This window comes from Camelina sativa, chromosome 3, assembly GCF_030686135.1.
Source record: "Camelina sativa cultivar CO46 ecotype springtype chromosome 3, ASM3068613v1".
NCBI lineage: Eukaryota > Viridiplantae > Streptophyta > Magnoliopsida > Brassicales > Brassicaceae > Camelina > Camelina sativa.
This window is the reverse complement of record NC_141882.1, coordinates 30,827,519-30,850,457: the sequence shown is the minus strand read 5'-3', so window position 1 is coordinate 30,850,457 and position 22,939 is coordinate 30,827,519. Positions and strand designations below refer to the sequence as shown.

Below are 22,939 nucleotides of genomic sequence, written 5' to 3'. Positions count from 1 at the left end.
ATATGGTTCATGAAATGATCTGAAGGAATCAAAGAGTTTGTTGTTGATGACGAATCAACCTAGTTTTTGGTTGTTCGATTGGGCAGTTTCCCGCGATTTCTCTTTATTCATTGTTAGGGCACTGAGTACAAGCCACTGGAGGAGGAGGAGGAAATAATGGACAGTGGAGCAATTGTCTTACTCAGCGCCCTAACAGTGGATAACGAGAAATTGCGTGGAGACTTGAGACTGCCCAATCGAACAAAGAACCCCAGTTTGATGAGGACTGTACCAAAACACAAACCAATGACTTATGAAACCTTTAACCTCTGGTTTAGGGTGGTAGCTATTGAAGCACATTTATGATTTAGAATGAAGCCGTCTGTGCCATGTATTTGTTAGCTTGGAGGCAAATAAGTTGTTGTTTTTTTCTATGTTTCAGTCTCCTTCTTCGTCCAAGTGCCCATTCAAGTTCCGCGATTGTCATATACAGCATTTGCGTTTTCTAAGGCTTCTCCATCAAAGAATGTAAACAAAAGTTGCTTAAAACATACTCCCTCCGTTTCAAAATATAGGATGTTTTAACTAAAACACAAAGTCTTTACTTTGAACCTACAGTTGCTGTGAACCTACAGTTTCCCCATTCCACAATAACAACATCTCTATAAAACTAAACAAAGATTGAACAAGCTAAACAAAGATTGAACTCATTCACATTTCAACATCACAAATAGCTTAAACGCATTGATTCTCATATCATAGGTCATAATACAAAGGGGTAAAATAAAATAAAAAACCTTGTTCTTGAGAGGTGTACAAAAATCACAAGGATTTGCAAAAACAAGGTGTGTATGGTTTGCATTCTTCTCCTTGGACACAATCCGTCTCCAGAATCTAGCCTCAACCCCAACAAACTCCACACTCTCAACAGGATCAACCCAGGTTTGAACTTTCACCTTAAGCAAAGAGCCAGGTGACCACAAATCATACACACACATATAAACGTCAATCCAATCTCCTAAACATGAATAAAGCTTTCACAAACCCAATATGTAAAACAAAAGAATTTAAAGTTTAAACTCAGAATTGAGGAATCCACAACTTAGATCAACTATAAGAGCTAAAAAGGTTGAAACTTTAACTCCCAAAATAACTACACTAATCACGAAATTTCAACATCATATAATTAGAAAGCTCTGATTTTGTTAATCCAAATTAGTCAAGAAGAAGCAGATGAATACCGAGTAAATTGAGTTAGAGAGGAGTACCAAGCCAGAGAGAGCCAGAGAGAGAAATTGAGCTAGAACAAATGTGCATTATGCAACTATCGATTATCAAACATGATACTCAATGCATAAGGAAGCAGAACAAGTAAAAGCTAATGTTCATACCTCCCAATTTTATGCTGCAGAGTCCAGATGCAGTAGTCGTATCCCTGAGTCAGAACAAACCCATTCAATTGAAATTCATATACATTAGTAAACAAAGCTTCAAACCGTTTTAAGAATTGAAAGATCATAACTTTGTTCAACAAAAACCGCAATTTTGATGGATCTTAAAACAATTCATATAAAATAGAAGAAGTGCTAATAATGACCTGTGCAGGTTCTGGTACGGTGCATGTGCGCCGCTATACTCAAGGACGACGTATGGATCTTGTCTTGAAAATCATTATGTATCTTTCAATTTCTGGTACCCAACAATTCCAAGGTGAATCGCAAAACTGAGAGGAGAGAGAGAGAGATACAAATGAAATGAGGCAAAGAAAAAAAAAAAAATCATTTTCCTCCGCACCCAATCAGGTGCCGAGACAACCTTGATCCTTAGACCATCTTTGGTGGGGAATACTCTCTTGTTGGGCCCCAAAAACAGAATATTAAATCCATTTTCGAGTCCAGTTTAGTGAGTATCGCTGCTTCTGATAGCAACTGAAGCAACACCCTGCGAAACGCGACATGGCGTTTTGCCATTGGTTGCAGGAAAAATATAAAACTTATCTCCATTTTTTTCCTTTCCGACTCTCTCTCTCTTCTCTGTCGGGTAAGGGCGATTGAAGTCGCGATTCAGATTGGTGGAGGTTTCAGATTGAAGTCGCGGTTGAAGTTGCGACGGCGGAGGTTTCAGATTGGTGGGACAACGACGGCGAAGGTTTCCGGGGGTCTAAAGCGGACGGCGAGGTCCACCGGCTAACGGATCGTAGAGATAAGTTTCGTCTCCTCTTCATCGATTTATTGGATGTTTTGCTAATTCATATGTAGTGGTCTATAATCGTTAGTCTGATTCTTTTGTGCTGATTTCAATTTCTGTGTTGGGGTTTGATTGCTTCCTAGGGTTTTAGCTGAAACCCACCATCTCTGTTTTCTATACCTTTTTTGTTTTTTGTTTTCACCTCCTCGAGGGGTTTCTTTGCTGAAAATTCATTCATAACTGTTTTTGTTTTGTTGTAGAGACAATTTTAAGATTGAGCTTTTTGACATTCATCAACGCTCGTCTACATATGGGGGAAAGTAATCATCTTTTTCCCCCTCTTTATGTGCTTTTTGTTATCATATCAGTCCTCAAAATCTGTACTTTACTTTAGCTCTAAGCCTCTAAGTTGTAGTTTAAAGATCATGAAATTTTGTCCTGTTTTTATACCCACAAACTATGATTTCTTGGATTAAGGGAGGAACCATGGCCTTGACTTTATAGATGAGACAACTTAGGCTGTCCCTTATCATATCCATCTAGTTTCTCACCTCTTTGGATTTATCTGTTCATTAAGCAGCTGTTAAAGAGAGTGGAGATGCAAGTTCAGAGCTGGTAAAATCCATTAGTGATAAGCATGCCAGTCTAGTCAGACCAGCTGCTAAATATTACTCTGCTCTTAAAGGTACCATCACCATTCACTACACTACATGTCCTTTCTCAATCCATTTTGAGAAACTCTTTTTAAGATGTACACTATTGTTATGTTCATCTAGTAGAACTCCTGCAAAAAAAATTTGTCTTTTGCTTACCTTTCCCGTTAACTAAGAGACATTGGCTTTCTATGATAGATGCTATGGTTTGTGGGAAAGGAAGATATAAACTTGTAAAAGATGTGGAGGAGGTAGGCGATGGGATTATCCCTCTTGGGATTCTCCCTCTTGCTGCTGAAAAAGATATACACTGTGTAAAAGATGAAGATGAAAATATATGGTGATGTTGCAGGCGATGGGATTCTCCCTCTTGCTACTGGTGATTTTTGTTTTCAGGTGGTTCTAATGGGTTATTACTTATACCGTCGTCATCATATACCATAATCTTGAGACATATATAATGAAAGAAATGGTTGTCTTTCTTTAGCTGATATGAATGTTTTTTCTTACATTCATATTTCAAAATGGTTGTCTTTAATATCTCAAAGTTTGTAAAATATGTTTAAGATTCCAAAGTTTTATGTAATATAAAATTTTTAATAATTGTTTTGTCATTTTAGATTATTAAAGTTTGATAATTACTAAACACAAATTAAAATATTATTATTAAAAAGATTGAGCAATCTTCTTTGGGTTCAATGAATGATTTTGCAAAAATACTTTTAGGGTTGCTTTACTTAATTTAATATTAATTATATGATTAATTTATTTGAGAGTAACTTAAGAGAGGTACTCTACTAATGATGTTCTTAGTGATTCTTAAACATCTAACATAAGAATCAATCACTAGAAAGAAGAAATAAATAAAAATTATATAAATTTGATGTGAATGAATCAGACAGAGGGGGGTTAAAAAAAGGCGATGGAGAAGGTGACGGCGGATCTAAGTTTCTAAATGTTTCTCGGTGAGATTGAATCGGTTTGCTATTGGGTTTTTGATGTTCTTGGACTCTCTTGTTCGTCCCCTCGACCTTGCCTCTTGTGGCAGGTAGAGATACGATTCAATGGTTACGGCGAAGGAGGCGTAATCGCTACATGGAGATATGGTTTTAATTGGGTATTTTGGTCTTCATTGGATGAAAGGATTCGGGAACGGGTGCTAAGACCAACTTTAATGAGATCCGTGTTTGAGACATTCCATATCTCTCAGTCGACTCGATCTGCTTGGTCTATCTGATATGTGAATCCCGATGATGGCGGAAGCTTGATTCGGGTCAACCTCTTAATCTCTTCTTGCAATAGATCGAGGGTCGATCTGCAATGGAGCATATCAGGGTTTCAGTCTCTCTCTTTGACTAGCTCATTGATACTATCGGATTCTCAACTCACTTTGGTAATTCCCAAGGTTATTGCTTGCCTTTCCTGGATTGTTAACACACGAAAGACACAATTGGAGGATACCAAATCACACTGGTTTCTGACTTGGAACATTTATGTTTTGATTCGGGTTTCTCCTTTGCTTCGATTTGGTTCACTAGTTGATGAATTATGGTTCTGGATTTTGATTTTGTTATCTTTTTGGAATGGTTTCAGGGCAAACCTAGATATGTATTTGATGTCGGCGTATCAAGAATCTCTCTCCTGGCACCTACGGAATAAATTGGAGGATTCTCTAGCTGGATATCTCTGGAGAGTATGGAAACACATAATGAAGCGCATCATGTTGAAGATTGGTCCGAAGTGGAACATATCAAGGTTTCTTCCCCTAGCTTTATCTGGTTTAATAATGTTATCGGATTCCTTGTTTATCTTGGTGGATCATAAGCGCTTTGTTTACCTTTTATGGATTGATAACAAATCGGAGATGCACTTGGAAGATACTCAAGCACAATGACCATTACTTCAAAGCAGCTTTGTTGGGATTCGAGGTTTATTTCTATCTCGAAATAAATCATTAAGTGTTGAACAGGGGAGATCATTATTGATTTTACTCTCCATTTGGAATGATTTCAGGGTGATACGGGATATGCTTGTGATTCTACCAAATCAAGAGAATATCGTATATCATTTATGTGCTGAATCGATAGGTGTGATAGCAGATTATTTCTGGGATATTTGGGACTATATAAAGGGTTGTGTTGCGGTCTCTAGTACTCATCACATTTTCCTTCATCACTTTGTTTCAGCTCTTGGTTTCCTTGCAACAACTTTTGAGTGTTTCGTTTCTCTTTCTGGTTGGTGTTTGCGGGTTTGGGTGGTGACTTTCAGCATGTCTCAAAGCGGCTTATTGGGAAAGAATGTGGGGAGTACGAATGATGAGGTCGTGGCTCCTAAGAGGAGAATCAAAATTTCGTATGTTGATAACACAGCTTTGATTGTGGGGTATTCAAAGACAATGGTGGGGCGCTGTATGAACCCGAAGGTGCAGAATATGAAGGCTCTCCTGATCATGCTACCCAAGTTCTAGCATGTTGAAGGTAGAGTTGTGGGAGCTGACCTTGGGTTAGGGAAGTTTCAATTTGATTTTGACAATGAGGAAGACATCCTGGAGGTTCTTCAGATGGGACCATTTCATTTTGATGGTTGGATGGTATCACTGGTTCGATGGAGTCCAACAGTGGATCCTGCTTACCCTTCAGACTTAACCTTTTGGGTCAGAGTCCTGGATGTTCCATTCCAATTCTGGGCAGAACCAACCTTTCGTGCCATTGGCTCAGAGTTTGGGAGAGTGGAGGCGGTGGATATCGATGGTGGGAGGGTGAAAGTGACGGTTAATGGGTTCAAGCCCTTATGCTTGGTTACGGTAATTGAATTCTACAATGGCTAGGAGACTATCGTCAATCTCCGCTATGAGCGTCTTCATGGTTGCTGCAAGAAGTGTTCTAGTTTGTGCCATGATGAGAATCACTGTCCACTATGGGCTACTAATAAGATTACTCCAGCTTTGCATTTCCCGGTGGAAGACGACTCAGCACGTCCGCTGCAGAGTTACAAAGGGGCTGTCATGAATGACAGAAATAACGGAAAAGGCAAGGAGGTGGATACTCGGGAACTGCCTCAGCCCAGTCAGCGCCTACCCAAGGGTAAGCAGGATGCAGGGTCAAAGAACCGGACCTCACGGGAAATGGGTGAGTCTTCATCCGAACCGCGTCGATCCAACAATTTGGTGGCTTTTAAGGATTACCGCCAAAAGGCTAGAGCCTCCACGACGGTGGCACCTCCTTTGGGTGTGGTTCCGGTGGGAGAGCTGGAACCTGGACAGATTCCGGATCAGGTCGAGCATGTGGCGGTTCAGGCTGCAACCTTTGGGGTTCCACCATTGAAGCGGGTTCGGAGGCCTCTCTTTCAGGAACCGGAACTGCCTTTACAATCACATTTGCGAGAAGAGGTGATCTTGGCTGATGCGGGCTCCTCTGTCCCGGGTGACGGGTTTGCTCCACAGTCTACAGGCTCTGGTGCTCTACAGGCGGGCTCAACTCAGGTGCCTATGGGCGATATTTCAGGAACGTTACCGGTTTTGCCAACAGCAAAGGAAACTCTGGAGGAGAATTTTGAGCAGCGGATGGAGGAGGTCGAAACAGAGGTGTTGGATAAAACGGTTGATGATCCACAACAACAAACTAATGGAGACATGGAGGTTTCGGTGGAAGATCAGGCCATGAATCCAACCGTCGCTATTCCGACTCTCGGAGGAACAACAGCAGACTCAGGTGATGGTCCCGTGGAAGCAAAACTTGACTCAGGTGCAACCTCTGTCATGGCTCCACAAGGGGAAAAGGTCCACAAGGTGAAACCTCCTTTGTCTCTTAAAGGAGCTGCTTTCAGGAAATTGAACGTGTATCTACGCACAACGCCAAGGAAACGCCCTGTCCCTAAAGAGGCTGGAGAAGGATCAAACATGAGGAATTCGGATCAGGAGAAGGGTCCAACTGGTGGAGTCAAGCCACCCAAACCAACAGCAGATAAATGAAGATTTTAAGTTGGAATTGTCAAGGACTGGGGAATAAAGCAACTTTTGGGTATCTCAGGGATTTGTGGGGAAAGCATAGACCTGACTTTTTATTTTTATCTGAAACTAGACAACCTTTATCTGTTTTGGAACCTTTTGTTGGTCATTTTGGTTATTCAAATTTAAAAACAGTTGATCCTATTGGATGTAGTGGCGGTTTGACCTTATTTTATAATAATAATTATGATGTTTCCATTTTATTTGAATCCAATCAGTTGATTGATTTGGAACTTACTTATAAAGGACATATTATTTACTTTACTTTTGTCTATGGTGATCCGGTTCCAACGAATCGAGATTTAGTGTGGGAAAGATTAACGCGGATTGGCTTGTCTCGTGATGCCCCTTGGTTTCTTATAGGTGATTTTAATGAACTTAAAGGTAATCACGAAAAACGGGGCGGAAGGCTCCGCCACGCCTCTTCCTTTGTGAATTTTAACACAATGATTTGGCATTGTGGATTATTAGAGTTTCCGGCGGTTGGGGATAGCTTGTCTTGGCGTGGTTGGCATGATAAGAAGCCAATCAGGTGTCGTCTTGACCGCGCCCTAGCCAATGAGAAACTTCATGAATTGTTTCGGAATGCGTTCACAGAATATCTACCAATGATAGTCTCGGATCATAAACCGGTGTTAGCCTTTTTAGAGGATACAATTCAGAGAGGGAGGAGCATTTTTCGCTTTGACCGCCGATGGCTGGAGAAAGAGGGTCTCTTTGGAGCTATTTCAGAGGGATGGTTCTCAGGGGAGACAGGGGAGTCTGGGAATTTAATGGACAAAATAATAAAGTGCCGCCAAGCAATCTCCTGCTGGAGGAAAGCACAGGCTTCATTTGGACGGGAAACAATTGAGGATTTTAAATCCCAGCTAGCCATTGCTCATGAGGATGACTCTATCTCTGTTGAGGTTATCTCGGAATTGAATTGGAAATTGCGGGAAGCTTATCGGGATGAGGAAATTTACTGGTATCAGAAGAGTCGAAGTAAGTGGATTCGCTTTGGAGACCAAAATACCATCTATTTTCATGCCCAAACGAAGTTAAGAAGAGCTAATAATCGGACTGTTGGAATGTATGATGAGTTGGGTCACTGGACCACAGAGGAGCCTCGGATCCAGAATATCGCAACTTCATATTTTCAAGAGGTATTCATGTCCACCGATCCCTCAGAAATTGAGGACTCGTTGGGTGAAATCAGCACCTCTATAACGGACGAAATCAATGAGAAACTGACTAAGCCAGTCACAGAACAGGAAATCAAGGAGGCTCTATTTATGATGCACCCTGATAAAACCCCGGGACCGGATGGTATGACGGCCCTGTTTTATCAGCGTGCTTGGGATACAGTTAAAGCTGACTTAAAGCTTTCGGTGGAGTCTTTCTTTCATGTTGGCAGTTTTGACAAACGCCTCAATAAGACTAATATTTGTCTTATCCTGAATGTAGAAAAACCGACCCGGATGACTGAATGGCGCTCCATTAGTCTATGTAATGTCGGGTACAAGATTATTTCAAAATTTTTATGTCAACGGTTGCGTAAGTTCTTGACAGCATTAATTTCTGAGACACAGTCAGCGTTTGTAGAAGGCCGTTTAATTACGGGTAATATTTTGATTACTCAGGAAATGTTTCACGGACTCCGCACTAATCCCTCTTGTAAGGGCAAGTTTATGGTCATCAAAACAGATATGAGTAAGGCCTATGATCGGGTAGAATGGTCCTTTATTGATTCCTTAATGCGGAAATTTGGTTTTTGTGAGACATGGATTTCCTGGATCATGTGGTGTGTGACATCAGTGGAATATAGCGTCTTATTAAATGGGCAACCCCATGGATCAATAATACCGTCTAGAGGGCTCCGTCAAGGAGATCCCTTGTCACCTTATCTTTTTATCATCTGTACTGAGGTACTTATTGCAAATTTACGGAAAGCGGAACGGTCTAAGCTTATCACGGGTATCATGGTTTCCACTGCATGTCCGGCAATTTCACATTTACTGTTTGCAGATGACAGTCTGTTTTTATGTCGGGCCACAAAGGAAGAGTGCGAAGTTATTTTGGGGATTCTTAGGCAATATGAGAGGATTTCTGGACAGAGGATAAACTTCCAGAAATCTTCAGTTCAATTTGGACATACAGTAGATGTGGATGTGTGTGAAGACTTAAAGGGTATCCTGGGGATTACCACTTTGGGTGGCATGAATTCCTATTTGGGAATCCCGGAAAGTCTTGGTGGATCGAAAACCAAAATTTTCTCCTTCGTCCAAGATCGGTTACAAAAAAGGGATGGTGATTGGCCTGCCAGGTTACTGTCCCGGGGGGGGGGGGGGGGGTAAAAAAGTCATGATCAAATCGGTCGCGACGGCTGTCCCTACTTTTGTTATGTCCTGTTTTAGAATTCCCAAAACAGTTACACGGAAACTTACGAGTGCCATCTCCAACTTCTGGTGGAGCTCTTCGGGAGAAACTCGGGGTTTACATTGGATCGCCTAGGACAGATTGTGTGTCGATAAAATGGAGGGAGGCTTGGGGTTTAGGTGTCTGGACGATTTCAATACCGCACTGTTGGCTAAGCAACTTTGGCGGTTGATATCAGTTCCAGATTCACTATTTGCAAAGGTTTTCAAAGGACGGTATTATAGGCATTTGGATCCATTAGATCCTATTAAATCTTATTCTCCATCTTATGGATGGCGAAGTATGATTTCTGCTCGCTCTCTGGTGAACAAAGGACTCATTAAACGGGTAGGAACTGGGGCCTCCATTTCAGTATGGTCTGACCCTTGGATACCTGCTCAATCCCCGAGATCAGCATTGCGTTCAGGATCGCCAGTCAATCCAACACTTAGAGTTGAAAATTTCATTGACAGGACTTCACGTTCCTGGGATCTGGCATTACTTTCGCTTCTTTCGAGCCGGAGGATGTAGCCCTTATTTCTGCTTTACCTCTTGGTAATCTTACCACACCAGATAGCTTGGGATGGCATTTGACTAAAACCGGTAGCTATACTGTTAAATCTGGATATCAGGCATTACGGCAGAAACCGGAGAGAGGTTTTCCCATTTATGGCCCCAATATTATCCCTCTACAGGCATATGTCTGGCAGATTAGGTGTCCACCAAAACTCAGACATTTTTTGTGGCAAGCAATTACGGGTTGCATGGCGACAACAACTAATCTACGGCGTCGTGGATTAAGCTGTGATATGGACTGCGAAATTTGTGGGGAGACGGAAGAAACAGTCAACCATGCCCTCTTTTTATGCCCTCCGGCTAGGCAGGTTTGGGGACTGTCCCAATTTCTGAGCTCTACGGGTTGTTTCCCGTCAGATTCTATATATGCTAATATGGATTCCTTATTTTGGAGGTTTCAAGACATTCCTTCGGTGGCAATGTTTCCATGGATTCTATGGTATATCTGGAAGGCTCGGAATGATAAACTATTTAGTAACTTGGACTCCAACCCGGTAGCAATCCTACGGTTAGCAGAGGAGGAATCCAGGCTGTGGTCTTCAGCTCAGGAAGACCTATCCGGATCCTTTTCTACTGATGTCCCTCGACCTCTACCCAGATTTATGACTCAGACTTGTAATGTGGCTCACGGTTATGAATCTAGTTACCGATGCTTTGTAGATGGATCTTAGAAGGCGACTGATCAGTTTATGGGTAGAGGATGGTATTGCATTTCTCCTAACGGAGAATCTCCCACCATGGGTGCATCTAATTCTCGTCGTAGCTTGTCACCGCTCCACGCAGAGGTAGAGGCCCTTACCTGGGCAATGAGGTGTATGATGGTGCTGATAACGAGAAAGTCGTCTTTCTCACAGACTGTTCTGATTTGGTGAAGATGGTGTCTTCGCCTTCCGAGTGGCCTGCTTTCAAGACATATCTGGACGCTATTGATGAAGATAAGGGTGAATTCCTTTCATTCTCTCTCGTTCAGGTACCAAGATCACAGAATGGTAGAGCGGACAAACTGGCGCGTCGTGCTAGAGTGGAGTCGCTTCCAATCATTTTTGTGAATAACTTCCCGTTTAATTGACTCGTTTGAGTCAATCTTGTAACCTGTTGGCAAAAAAAAAAAAAAAAAAAAAAGAATCAATCACTAGGTATATTTTCTTTTTTTCATTAATATGATTTATTTTTAAATCTAAGCAACTCTTAAGATATTGCTATGGAGATGACCTTTCGCGAACGCCATGTCACCTTTATTAGCAACAACAACATATTTTATGGCTTCAAATCAGTGATAGCCTTTTTATTTTGTGGGTAAAGCGAATCGTCATTTCCATTTTATAAAGGAAACTAAATCGTCCCTCTTCTTTAAGTTTTTATACATCAACAGAGCGGAAATAGATACGTTAATATATGTCTTGAACTCTGCGGATAAAACAAAACTTCCCAAAACATGAGAGAGTTTTTGGAGCTTAGAGGAGATAGAGACGATGATGAAGAAAAGTGGGTCGAACACTATTCATCCAAGAATAAGATACTTCTCCTTGGCGAAGGAGATTTCTCATTCTCTTGTAGCTTAGCCACTCGCTTCGGCTCTGCTTCCAATATCTACGCTTCCTCTCTCGATTCATACGGTAACCACTTACTTGCGTTGCTTACATTGTGAGGATTTTTATGGTGAACACACTGTTTTATTGAGGTTCCGGTGAATGGTTGATTTTCCAACATTTGCATTGTTCTTCTCTGTTCATGTTCATAGCTTTATAAACCAGTTAAAAAGGTTGTAGCTTTTAGCTTGATTCCCTCTGTTGTTTCATGTGTGTGTGTGGGTAATTGAAGCAGACACTGTGGTTAGAAAGTACAAGAAGGCAAGATCAAACCTTGAAACTTTGAAGAGACTTGGAGCTTTCCTTTTACATGGAGTTGATGCAACCAAGCTGCAACTCCATCCTGATCTTCATTTCCGAAGATTTGATTGTGTCATCTTCAACTTCCCGCATACCGGTTTCCACTGTAGAGAGTCTGACCCCTGTCAAATACGGTAAGATCATCAACGTTTTGGTGTTGCAGATACTTTCTTCTTCTAGGTGAATGTGTTGACCAGCTGCTGCAACTTTTTGGGGGGGGGGGGGGGGGGGGGGGGTTTGTAACGATTATTACAAGTTCTTTCTTTGTCTGTAGGAAGCATAGGGAATTGGTGTTTGGATTTTTCCATGGTGCAAGCCGTTTGCTAAGAGCTAATGGAGAAGTTCATGTATCTCACAAGAACAAAGCACCTTTCTGTAACTGGAATCTTGAGGAGCTTGCTAGCAGATGCTTTCTTGTATTGGATCAGTGTGTGGCGTTCCATAAGAGCAACTACCCTGGTTATGAGAATAAGAGAGGCGATGGGTCCAGATGTGACCAACCTTTCCCTTTGGGAGAGTGCAGTACTTTCAAATTCAGATTCTCTCGTGTCGCTAAGGAGCTTTATGCAGAGAAGGTGAAATGGAGAGAAGTGAAAGAACGAGAACCAAAGTATGACCAAGCTTTTCCAACTCGGGCGATGGATAACAAACATGTCCGTGTTGAAGACAGCTCGATACATCTTGAACTGCCCAGATACAATAAAAGAAGAAAACCTCATCGTAAAGAACAACTTCTTGAATACAACCGCTTCAATAGAGTATCGTTAGAAATGCATAATGGAAAATTACAAAGGATGGTAACACGGAGGACCGTTCCTCATCAGTACACTAGTCAAGACTTCGGAGTACAAGCTAGTCAAGAACCGTTCCCCGAACGCTCACTCCGCTTCAGAGGAGTTTGTCATGGAATTCATAAGGGGAGAGTACGAAAAATGTTAATACGAAACAGCACTCAGGGAGAATCACGAAAACGGAAGCATGAGTAGGCAGAGCAAGCTCAAAATATGGTATGTCCTTGATATTTGCTTTATATTATGAAAACAAACGCGTCAGTGTATATCAGTATTGAACTTTTGTAGGTGGCTCATCTACAAATAACTTCAAAGGAGCTAAGGTGACTGAAACTTGGACGTACCGACAAAGCTGCATTCTATATTCTCTTATGTTTATTAGGCTGATGCAATGATCTCTATATGGGAGATGATATTTAATTTGTTATAATTTTGTGTATTTATCTGGTTTTTGACCTTTTTGGAGAATATGTAATTGAAAGTGATTGCGAGTCCTGTGCGACTTGTGCATTGTCTTCGAGGAGAGAATCCCATAAACGTCTCATGTTTTGATTCTCTTGTGATATATCCCATCTATCAAAAGACTCTAGGCGGAACGCTTAGCCAGAAGATTTGGTAGGACGCACAGTAATTTGTTTTTGTGTAACTTGATAATACTATGTTGTACTCTTGTTTATTCAATACTATGTTGTACTACACACTTTAGCTTTTAGCCACTGTTCCGAACGGCGGAATTTTGGATACGAATAGTCGCGTTTTGAAGTGTTGTTAAACGATTGTAGTCACAAATTTACCCCCAATCCGCGTTTTGTGTTTTCTTGATGCTAACGCTATAAACAGAACGCATTTTCCAATCATTTCATTTCCAACAATAAACCCCTTTATGAGTAACAGAGATACTACTTTTTGTACTCAAAATGGGCTCAAGAAACAAAACCAATCAATGATCGTCTCTTGTTAATATCGATGTAAAATCCCAATCGTCATTCTCATTTCCATTTTTTGATAGATGAGAAAACTCAACCGTCTCTAGTATAAGTTATAAAGTCACTTTTATTTTTCGAAAAAAAAAAAAAAGAAAAAAACTTTCTAAAGTTTCATTCTTTATTGCTGTAATGGCGATGAGAGAGCTCTCGGAGGTTGAGAGAGATAGCGAGGATGAAGAAGAAGAAGTATGGGTCAAACACTACTCATCGAACCACCAGATACTTCTCGTCGGCGAAGGAGATTTCTCATTCTCTCACAGCTTAGCTACTCTCTTCGGCTCTGCTTCCAATATCTGCGCTTCCTCTCTCGATTCATACGGTAACACTTCCTCTGCTTCCACTGTGAGGTTTTTTAGGGTTTTTTATGCCACTTTAGCAAGAGACTCTCAGACTTGTGTGTGAGAAGGACTCTGCATGTTTCGGACTTGTCTGTGAGAAGAATCGAAATCAATTTATAGGGTGAACTCTACTGATTATGGAGCTTCATCTGAAAGATCAAATATGTGATTTTTCCTCTTTCTACTGATTAAAAGGTTGTAGCTTTAAGTTTGATTTCCTCTGTTGTTGAAGCAGATACTGTGGTTAGAAAGTACAAAAAGGCAAGATCAAACCTTGAAACTTTGAAGCGACTTGGAGCATTACTTTTACATGGAGTTGATGCAACCACACTGCAATTTCATCCTGATCTTCGTTATAGAAGATTTGATCGTGTCATTTTCAACTTCCCCCACGCCGGTTTCCACGGCAAAGAGTCTGATTCCTCTCTTATACGGTGAGTGAGCTTCAACGTTACAGTTACAGACACGTTCTTCATGCTGTTGAGATGTGTAGCCTGGCTAGCTGCTGCAACTTTTGAGGAATTTGTGTAACGAATTTGTAGAGATACTCTTTGTCTGTATGTTTGTTGCAGGAAGCATAGAGAACTGGTGTTTGGATTTTTCCATGGTGCAAGCCGTTTGCTAAGAGATAATGGAGAAGTTCATGTCTCGCACAAGAACAAACCACCTTTCTGTAACTGGAATCTTGAGGAGCTCGCTAGCAGATGCTTTCTTGTGTTGATTCAACGTGTGGCGTTCGAGAAGAGCAGTTACCCTGGTTATGAGAATAAGAGAGGAGATGGGACTAGATGTGACAAACCTTTCCTTTTGGGAGAGTGCAGTACTTTCAAGTTCAAATTCTCTCGCGTCGCTAAGGAGCTTTATGCAGAGAAGGTAAAATGGAGAGAAGGAAAGGAACAAGCATCAAATCGTCCCCAAGGTCTTATAAATATGCAGCCAGTGTCATTTGATCGTGGGTATCCCCAAAAAACTGAATTTCACGGTGTTAGCCAAAAACCAGTTTCGTTTGATCTCAGCTATCGCAGGGACTATGACCTTAGGCAAGTCCAAGATCCTTGTGTTCAATCAAGACAGAGAACATCTCCATTGGATTGCCAAGAACATAGATATTCGCAGTTTGAGGATGCCTACTTGTCTCTTGGAAGAAACCATGCCCAGTTTGCTGACAGCTTAATAGAGCTGGACAAGTACAGATACACTAAACGAAGCAGCCGGCTTTGTCCAGACGTTCCTTTTCAAACAAATCATCATAGTCAAGAACAAATATTCTATGAAAGCTCTAACCGCCTCAATGGATTTCCGCTTGATAATTATGAGGGGATAATACAAAGAATGCTAAATCGGACAAGGTTTCCTCATCTGTACGCTGGAGGATCACCAGAAAGACGACACCGCCTGCTTTGTCAAGACTTTCCAGTTCAAGCTAGTCAAGAACCACTATTCGAATTCTCTAACCGCTCGAGTGGAGTTTCTCATGAAATTTATGACTGGGAAGTACGAAGAATGTCAACAAGTACCAGCTTTCCCCATCCGTACACTGGAGAATCACAAGAACGAAGCTTCACTAGGCAGAGCAACCTCAACATTCATCCTCCACGGCACTGGTAAATCATTGTTTTTTTGCATAATCGATATGAAAACTCTTTAGGTAGCTAATCTTCAAAGAACTTCTCAAGATACGTTGATGGAGACAAGGTGACTGAAGTTAATGACTCAAGAATCTCTAAGGATGGTGTAATTTATCTTATGTTCTGTTTATTAGCATGGCAGTAAGTTAACTACAAGTGACAAGTGACAACTCAAAACTGTGATGATCTCGATATGGAGATGATACATGGGGGTAATTTTGTGTGTATATTTAGTTTTTGAAGTATCCTAGAAATGGTAGTGATTGAGAGTCTTGCGACTTGCATTGTTTTAAGGAGATACTTATCTTTATCACTGCTGCTGCAAGATAATTTCTCAATACTTGCCTTTTTTCAAACAGTCTCTCTCGTACTACTGATTCACACTAAGACACCATCTGGACCAGAAGGTTTGATACGACACTTTAACCGTTTTGTTTTATAGCTAAAATATAGCAACTTACAATATGATTTTATCATTTCTTGTAGACTAATATAAACGTAAGCTTAGCCGACAAGGCAACAATCACTATCCTAATAATTCTAGCAGCAAAAAAAACTCTTCAATTTCAACTACTAATCAGATCAGATTAATAAATAAGTATTTTATAATATTGAAGATGAAAATGTCAAGCAAATTACATGGAAATTGATAGTGAAAGATATAATAATAGTAATAATAATACATACATACATACATACATAGAAAGAACTGTTTAACTTTCAAGGAATCTGCTTATGATGACTGAGTCTATCTATAGTCCCGCGTAAATCATAAATCTATGATGATTGAATTTACTACGAAATAGTTTCTATCGTTCGAATTTAAAATAATTAAACTTCCTTATTAGAAAATTTATGCTTTTTTTTTTGTCGTTATAATAGGTTTATGCCAGTTCTATAAATTAAGTAGATGATCCATGTTCTGTATTTGTAGTTATACAATCACAATTCAATAGATCAAGAAAAACACTGCATGCAACTCTTGGTATCTCTCCGACAATATTTTTCCGGCAATATGATGATGAAGGTATGTGCCATTATTTCCTTCTACATATGTTCCTTTTATTAATTTGTCATCTGGTAAATTAGTTCTTGCGATACGAAACTTATATTTGTTTATTTATCTGTGCTTTCTTCAGCAACGGATAGTTCTGAAGATGGATTTGAGTGACGGTGAGAAATCGATGAAGAAAGCTATGAAGATCGCATCTGCAAAATCTGGTAATTAAACATCTCTACTACTCTCTGACTAATTTTGCAAGTAACTTGCAAAGGAAGTTAAGTCATGTGAACCGTTTCAGCAAAAACTTGATTTATTTCACTGTCTGGCAGGTGTGAGATCGGTCTCGATTCAGGGACAGAACGATCAGTTAGTTTTGTTGGGAGAAGGGATTGACTTGGCGGAGCTAACACGTGAGCTCAAGAAGAAAGTTTGCAACACGAGTATTATCACCGTGCAGGCTGCACCGCCGCCGCCGCAACAGCCACAGCCTATGGGCCAGTACAACCAGATGCCTCCGGCTAGAAGATGTACTTGTGAGATACAAAACTCAGGATTCTGCGGATTATGTTGTTCTATGAGTCAGCAACACACTACTTATCATATGGTACCATCCCAGTATCCTCCTCCTCCGGTGCTCTATTGTCGTGATGAGACCGATGTTTGCAGAATTTTGTGATGTGACGCTTTGAGTGTGTTTTTCTTCTTCTTTTGTTGAGTTTTAATCTTTTAAAATAAAAAAGATAATCTTATTATTCGGATCATATGATGTAGTAAAAAAAAAAAGTGCTAATTAAATTCGTGGTGCTGTAAATGTTTTGTTTATGTTTTCGACTAATTGATGTAAAGTATAAATGTTGTGACAGTGAATTATATTTTTTATATATATAAGAAATTTGTAAGTTGTGTTTATTTCTTTGTAATGTGATGAAGTAAGTCCACGACCCACGACGACCATATTTAAAAGGACTTTGCTTTGATGACATGTGCAAAGTGCAACGAGAGGGGACTGGTTCCTGGATTGAGAGATATATCCAAATTCCAAACATTCCTTGAGCTTATCGTATATTCTCTTCCCTCAAACACGGGAAGTGTTACAATGTCATTGTCATTATATCCATTATTTAATGCGTCTTTCCAGATTAATTAAGAAAATGTTATAGACAAACAAAACTATAACGAATAAACTGAATGAATCAACTGAAAAATATAGTATCATACTATGCAACTAACTGAAATAAATACTAATATATATTCAGACCAAAAAACAAAAGATATTACAAAATCAAAATATTGTTATCTGAATCATTTTCCTCAATCTCAACATTGTAGAAGAACATAAATGATAGAATCACCAAAGGGTTTGAGTCTGATCCCACGATATAAGAGCATCTTCATCGGTTATCCATTAATGGATGTCACAGTAATAAAAAGTTGATGAGATAAAGATAGGGCCGGTGATAGGCATGTGCAACAAGTGCATTTGCACTGGGACTATATCAAAATTACATGTATTTTAAAACCAAAACAAAATTTTGAGAAAAAATTTATATGTAATTAAGGTCCATTTTTCAAAAATGAATTGGGACTTTAACCATTTTTGCATTCTTACACCAGCCCTGGATAGAGACACAAGGTGTCTGCCAAGATTTTTTAAGACATTCTCAGATCTCTTTTTTACTATATGTCATAACCTGATTGACTGATTTTATAAAAACAAACAAAATTTAAATTAAATAATATTATTATATTAAAATATTATTTTAGAATCCATTTTCAGAGGGTTACAGATGGTGATGCTCTAACGAGATAGGCATATGAAAATGTCGAGGTTGTGTTCTTCACGAAAAATGAATTTCTATTAAAAAAAAAAAAGGAAAAGATAATGACTAGCAGCAAAGCAATAGGCCCATTATCATATTAGCCCCCCAGGACAGATCACAGATCAGTTGATATATTTGCTTTCTGTGACTTCCCGCTTAGTTTTGAAAGGAAAAATAACAGATTTCTTCAACAAACAAACAACAACAAAAACGATAAAAACTCATTTCTTCAAATATTGTTTTGGACGTTACATGTTTTTTCCTCCAAGTATAAAACCTCTACTCATAATTGAATCATAAACACCACAACCCTCAATTTTGGAAAAGCCAATTCAATCAAACATGAATCAATTCACCGGAGTTCTCTTCCTCTGCATCGTTCTCCTCTCCTCCTTCCTCGGAAATGCTGATACCGGTATGATCTCCGATCTATGCACACACTCCGACGATCCAAAACTCTGTCTCTCCAGCATTATTTCACGTCCAGAGTCAGGCGAGTTCGCAGGCACCAGCAACCAGATCGAGATCATAGCTATCTCCGCCGCGTCGGCCAACGCTTCAGCCACTTCCGCCTACATCAAGAATAAGCTCGGCAACGAGGATCTTGAGCCGGCGACTGAGGACACGCTCGAGGATTGTCAGAAGAATTACCTAGACGCCGTTGAACAGCTCGACGATTCGATCTCCGCGATGCTCGCCAACGCGCACGCCGATGTCGACGTCTGGCTGAAGGCGGCGATCAGCGCCATCGAGTCATGTGGAAACGCGTTGGAGTCACGTGCCGGGAACGATGCGGAGCTTTTCCAGAGGAACGATATGTTTCTTAAGCTTTGCAGAAACGCTTTGATGATTAACAAAATGTTAACTTGATCAAATTCATTAATTAATCCCCTACATATATTTGAATGCAATGTATAATAATACTATATGCTTCCTCTTTCCTTGTTTCTATCTTTTTGGTTAACTGTGTTTGTTGTTTGAAAATAATAGCGGGAAAACGGCGGAAATATACCCCAACTATTTACGAAACGCTTTTTTATACCCCAACTTTGAAATCCCGCAAATTCCTATCTGAACTCAATTTTATTTCAAATCTCCTACCTAAATTCTATGAATTTTGTCAGTTTAGACAGCCGTTCAAACGGTGTTAAGTGCAAGATTAACGGCTGCTTAGTCAGCATCGACGTGTAACTTCTGGTTAATAAAACGACGTCGTTTTATCGTTTTTGGTGTGTGCTTTGCAAAGCAAAAAAACGTCGTTGTTTATAATTTGGGGATTAAAATCGATTTGGGATTTAGGGTTTGTCTTCTCCTTCTTCGCGTGAAAGAGAGGGAGTGTATTGGGTTTTAGTTTTGATTGTGTTGGGTTCGTGTTCGTGTTCGGGGGTCTTTAAGAAACTGTAAGGAATCGAGATTGTAGTGTTTGTGTTGCGAGTTATTGAGAAGACAAGATGAGGTAATGGCTTGATTTCAAACTTTCAATTTTGGGTCCAATTTCTTTTTTTCGGGTTCGTGTTATGTGGATTGAATTGTTGTTTTTGTTATGTCGATTGTAGTGTGGACGATGTGGAAGTAACATTCACTATTTATCGGGGTGGGTATTGGACTACCAATGGTGGGGAAGATGCTTATATTGGTGGTGAGGTTGACATCTTCTATTGTAAGGCTGAAGACTTTTATGCGACGATGGGAAATCGTTATGGTGAATCTTTTTATGGGAAACAGTTGTGGTATTGTTACCCTTTTGAAGATTGTATTGAGCGAAAGGAATTGACTGGAAGTAGTTTCGGTAAGATGTGTGATGGGGCTCGATGGGTTAAACTAGTTAAAGTGTTTGTGACTGATAGAACATAGGAACAAAGAGATGAAGGTCCCTGTGAGTAGGACCTGAGAGTTATTTCAATTGTGGCTCCTTTTGTTAATGATGATGAGAATGAGGAGTTTGACTATCACAACACTCCTCCTAACTCTGATGATGAAGGTGATGAGGAGAGTCATGTGAGATGCAAGGCAGGAAGTGGTGAATTAAAGATGCATCAAGTGTTTGACAGCTTGGAAGAGTTCAAAGATGCTTTAGTAGATTATGCCTTGAAGAATAGGTGTAATATTAAGTTAAACCGATGGGGAAAAGAAAAGTGTGAAGCAGTTTGTGGTGTAAAAGAGAGTGAGATCCCTTGTGGATGGAGGATCTACTGCTCCTATGAAGAGTGTATTGGAAAGTACAAGGTGAAATCGTTTGAAGATGAACATGTTTGCACTCCAGATGGATATTGCAAGATCTTGAAATCAAGAGTACTTGCGAAGATGTTTCTCGATGATGTTAGGTCTGATCCTGAGTTTAAACCGAAGAAAATGGAAGAGGAGATTATGAAGAACTACAATCTGATTGTCTCAAGAGACAAGTGTAGAAAAGGAAAGAAGAAAGCATTAGATATCATCAAAAAAGAGCATGAGGAACAGTTTTTTAGGCTTCGAGACTACCGCACAGAGCTGATACGGTAAGTATTGATCTCCGATTCAACTTGAATATGCTTAAGCTAATGACAATGATATGAATATTTGTCTAATTAAATTTTATTACTAGGTCAAACCCTGGATCAACAGTTGAGTTAAACACTGTTTTGGATGATGAAGGATCAGAAGTTTTCCACAGATTTTATGTGTGTTTCGCAAATCTCGTAAACCAGTGGACCACATGATGTCATCCTATCTTTGGACTGGATGGTTGTTTTCTCAAAAGCACACTTAAAGGAGAATTATTGGCAGCGGTTGGGAGAGATGCAAACAATGGAATGTATCCATTTGCTTGGGCTATTGTGGATGTGGAGAATGAAGATAATTGGATTTGGTTTTTAAGAAACCTTAAAGCAGACTGTAAAAAGCTTGAGGATGGTTAGGGGTTTACGGTTATATCTGATAGGCAGAAGGTGAGTTTGAAGTTTGAAATCTTTGTAGTTTAACTCGTGTTTGTTGTTGACAGCTTTGATAAATAACTCAAGTTTGTTTGATATTACAGGGTTTGTTGAATGCTGTTGAGATCGAATTACCTAAGGTTGAACACAGGATGTGTGCAAGGCACATTCATGGGAATCTTAAAAAGCAGTTCCCATGTCAAAGTGAGATGAAAGGGTTGTTTTGGAGAGTTGCTGAGAGTTACATAATGACTGAATATTAGGCGAATCTGGAAAGGGTTAAGGCTTATGATATGCGGCTGTATGAAGCAATAATGCAAAGGAATCCACAACAACTTGTCAGAATCATTCAACAATGCAATTGATCCATCAAGGTATTTTCCAATGGTTGAGATGTTGGAGATAATCCGGCGAAGAACAATGCAGCGTATAGAACTGAGGATGAAGAAAGCATGTCTCCACAAAGGTAGGTTCACAAAGAGAGCTACAACATTCATAGCCAAGGAGCATAAAAGACTTAAATTCACCAAGTATGTATCAGGCTCAGCAGTAGGTAAGTGTGAGGTTCTTGACTGTGGAAAGTCTGTAACCTTACATATGGGAATGCGGACTTGTGCTTGTCGTAAATGAGAGATGAGTGGACTCCCATGTCGTCATGCATTACGAATCATTGCCGAGAAGAAGCTTAATCATGAGGATTACTCATCTGAATGGTACTCAAATGTAAGGCAGAAACATATTTATTCTTCCAGCATAGAACCAGTTAACGGTATGCGTTTTTGGAGGAACTCAGGCGATGTTATCAAACCACCTGCTCATTTGGTTGAAGAAATTCAAAACATTAAAGGAAGAAAACCAAAGCCAAAGAGGAAGAAGCCGAGACATGAATCTCCAACAAAGAAAGCTACAAGGAAGAATAGGATTATGCACTGTGGACGTTGTGGAGAAGCTGGTCATAGTGTAACCAAGTGTAAGAATATGATTCTGGAGATGCATAGGCCACAAAGGAAGAAGACTCCAACCGATGATGGATATGAGTCACAAGCATCTCAATCACAAGCATCTCAGTCACAAGGTCCATCTCAGTCTCAAGGACCAACACAATAATATATCAGGTTTACCTCCTCTCTTAAAACTCACTTTGATTTTTCTTAACTCGTTTCTGATTTAGCTTCTGTTTTGTTGAAGGAGTTGCGGTTTTGGTAGGTTTTTAAGCATGGAGGAGCTGAGATGATTTGGTGGTTTTTGAAGCATTGAGGATACGGCTTAACTTGAATTTTAGTTTTCAAGTTTTTTATGATGTTGTTGATCTAAAGACCATGTATGGTGAAGAAATTTGTCAATGTGAACAAGTTTTTTTGAAACTAGTTCTTAATTATTATCAGACATTACAACTTGTTCATTCTTATATATCCCACTCGATTACTCATTACATAAACACCAAAAACTAACATTACATACTCCACATTTCAAAATAGAAACATGTACACGAAAATCATCACCAAAACACATCCGATCATATTCTTCAAGCTACGAACCTCCATTTTGCACTCTCTTATCTCCTTTTCAAGCACAGCTTCACAAACACGAGTTTCCATTTGGAGAGTTCAATCTTTGATTCACAAGCATTGACACACTTATGAAATGTGACAGATTCTTCTTCCACATTATCCATTTTCAATTTCAAATCCTCAATCTCTTCAACTATACACTCATCAATCCATTTAAAAGTGTGATACCATCGAGTCTGTAGCAATACATGATACTCAAATCA

At 39.9% G+C, this 22,939-nt stretch overlaps 6 protein-coding genes, 2 long non-coding RNA genes and 2 pseudogenes across 12 annotated transcripts in view; 9 read left to right on the top strand and 1 right to left on the bottom strand.

Annotated features, from left to right (window-relative positions):
• The window catches only part of LOC104778406 (protein neprosin), a 648,080-nt gene that overhangs the window by 356,051 nt on the left and 269,090 nt on the right, over positions 1-22,939 (top strand). The window lies entirely within an intron of this gene.
• On the bottom strand, positions 679-1,791 carry LOC104778446 (uncharacterized). Its single transcript, XR_766440.2, has 3 exons — positions 1,577-1,791; positions 1,371-1,414; positions 679-935 (listed from the first exon to the last, which is right to left on the bottom strand). It is a non-coding gene; the product is annotated as an uncharacterized LOC104778446 (long non-coding RNA).
• LOC147947920 (uncharacterized) lies at positions 1,996-3,422 on the top strand. Of its 2 annotated transcripts, XR_015594633.1 has the most exons (4): positions 2,051-2,185; positions 2,427-2,486; positions 2,747-2,851; positions 3,018-3,422. It is a non-coding gene; the product is annotated as an uncharacterized LOC147947920 (long non-coding RNA). The 2 variants fall into 2 exon arrangements; XR_015594634.1 differs by lacking the exon at positions 2,427-2,486 and having other exon boundaries at positions 1,996-2,185.
• Positions 3,597-7,028, top strand: LOC104779384 (uncharacterized). Of its 3 annotated transcripts, none has more exons than XM_087507181.1 (4): positions 3,597-4,224; positions 4,413-4,747; positions 4,833-4,906; positions 5,006-7,028. In XM_087507181.1, exon 4 carries the CDS (start codon positions 5,824-5,826, stop codon positions 6,787-6,789), a length of 966 nt encoding a protein of 321 aa, XP_087363307.1. In that variant the 5' UTR covers positions 3,597-4,224; positions 4,413-4,747; positions 4,833-4,906; positions 5,006-5,823; the 3' UTR covers positions 6,790-7,028. The 3 variants fall into 3 exon arrangements, with proteins under 3 accessions (XP_087363307.1, XP_087363308.1, XP_019097616.2); XM_087507182.1 differs by having other exon boundaries at positions 3,665-4,212; XM_019242071.2 differs by lacking the exon at positions 3,597-4,224 and having other exon boundaries at positions 4,833-7,028.
• On the top strand, positions 11,234-11,825 carry LOC147947919 (heavy metal-associated isoprenylated plant protein 41-like). The gene is made up of 2 exons (XM_087496465.1): positions 11,234-11,414; positions 11,623-11,825. The coding sequence occupies exons 1-2, from the start codon at positions 11,234-11,236 to the stop codon at positions 11,823-11,825; spliced, it is 384 nt and encodes a 127-aa protein (XP_087352591.1).
• On the top strand, positions 11,951-12,725 carry LOC147947918 (uncharacterized; annotated as a pseudogene).
• On the top strand, positions 13,477-15,788 carry LOC104778445 (heavy metal-associated isoprenylated plant protein 41). Of its 2 annotated transcripts, XM_019243997.2 has the most exons (3): positions 13,477-13,783; positions 14,038-14,236; positions 14,375-15,788. In XM_019243997.2, the coding sequence occupies exons 1-3, from the start codon at positions 13,594-13,596 to the stop codon at positions 15,408-15,410; spliced, it is 1,425 nt and encodes a 474-aa protein (XP_019099542.2). In that variant the 5' UTR covers positions 13,477-13,593; the 3' UTR covers positions 15,411-15,788. The 2 variants fall into 2 exon arrangements, with proteins under 2 accessions (XP_019099542.2, XP_087363305.1); XM_087507179.1 differs by lacking the exon at positions 14,375-15,788 and having other exon boundaries at positions 13,534-13,783; positions 14,038-14,240.
• Positions 16,006-17,342, top strand: LOC109131296 (heavy metal-associated isoprenylated plant protein 41-like). Its single transcript, XM_019242068.2, has 3 exons — positions 16,006-16,457; positions 16,570-16,651; positions 16,763-17,342. The coding sequence occupies exons 1-3, from the start codon at positions 16,404-16,406 to the stop codon at positions 17,107-17,109; spliced, it is 483 nt and encodes a 160-aa protein (XP_019097613.1). The 5' UTR covers positions 16,006-16,403; the 3' UTR covers positions 17,110-17,342.
• Positions 18,585-19,133, top strand: LOC104778444 (pectinesterase inhibitor-like). The gene has a single exon (XM_010502894.2). The coding sequence runs from the start codon at positions 18,596-18,598 to the stop codon at positions 19,121-19,123; it is 528 nt and encodes a 175-aa protein (XP_010501196.1). The 5' UTR covers positions 18,585-18,595; the 3' UTR covers positions 19,124-19,133.
• Positions 19,705-22,272, top strand: LOC147947917 (uncharacterized; annotated as a pseudogene).

Coding starts and splice junctions, on each gene's coding strand:
- LOC109131296 (XM_019242068.2), top strand. CDS start 16,404: ATGCAACTCTTGGTATCTCTCCGACAATATTTTTCCGGCAATATGATG. Junction 16,458..16,569: donor CCGGCAATATGATGATGAAG/GTATGTGCCATT, acceptor TGCTTTCTTCAG/CAACGGATAGTTCTGAAGAT. Junction 16,652..16,762: donor GATCGCATCTGCAAAATCTG/GTAATTAAACAT, acceptor ACTGTCTGGCAG/GTGTGAGATCGGTCTCGATT.
- LOC147947919 (XM_087496465.1), top strand. CDS start 11,234: ATGAGAGAGTTTTTGGAGCTTAGAGGAGATAGAGACGATGATGAAGAA. Junction 11,415..11,622: donor TTCCTCTCTCGATTCATACG/GTAACCACTTAC, acceptor TAATTGAAGCAG/ACACTGTGGTTAGAAAGTAC.
- LOC104779384 (XM_087507181.1), top strand. CDS start 5,824: ATGAATGACAGAAATAACGGAAAAGGCAAGGAGGTGGATACTCGGGAA.
- LOC104778444 (XM_010502894.2), top strand. CDS start 18,596: ATGAATCAATTCACCGGAGTTCTCTTCCTCTGCATCGTTCTCCTCTCC.
- LOC104778445 (XM_019243997.2), top strand. CDS start 13,594: ATGGCGATGAGAGAGCTCTCGGAGGTTGAGAGAGATAGCGAGGATGAA. Junction 13,784..14,037: donor TTCCTCTCTCGATTCATACG/GTAACACTTCCT, acceptor TTGTTGAAGCAG/ATACTGTGGTTAGAAAGTAC. Junction 14,237..14,374: donor TCTGATTCCTCTCTTATACG/GTGAGTGAGCTT, acceptor TGTTTGTTGCAG/GAAGCATAGAGAACTGGTGT.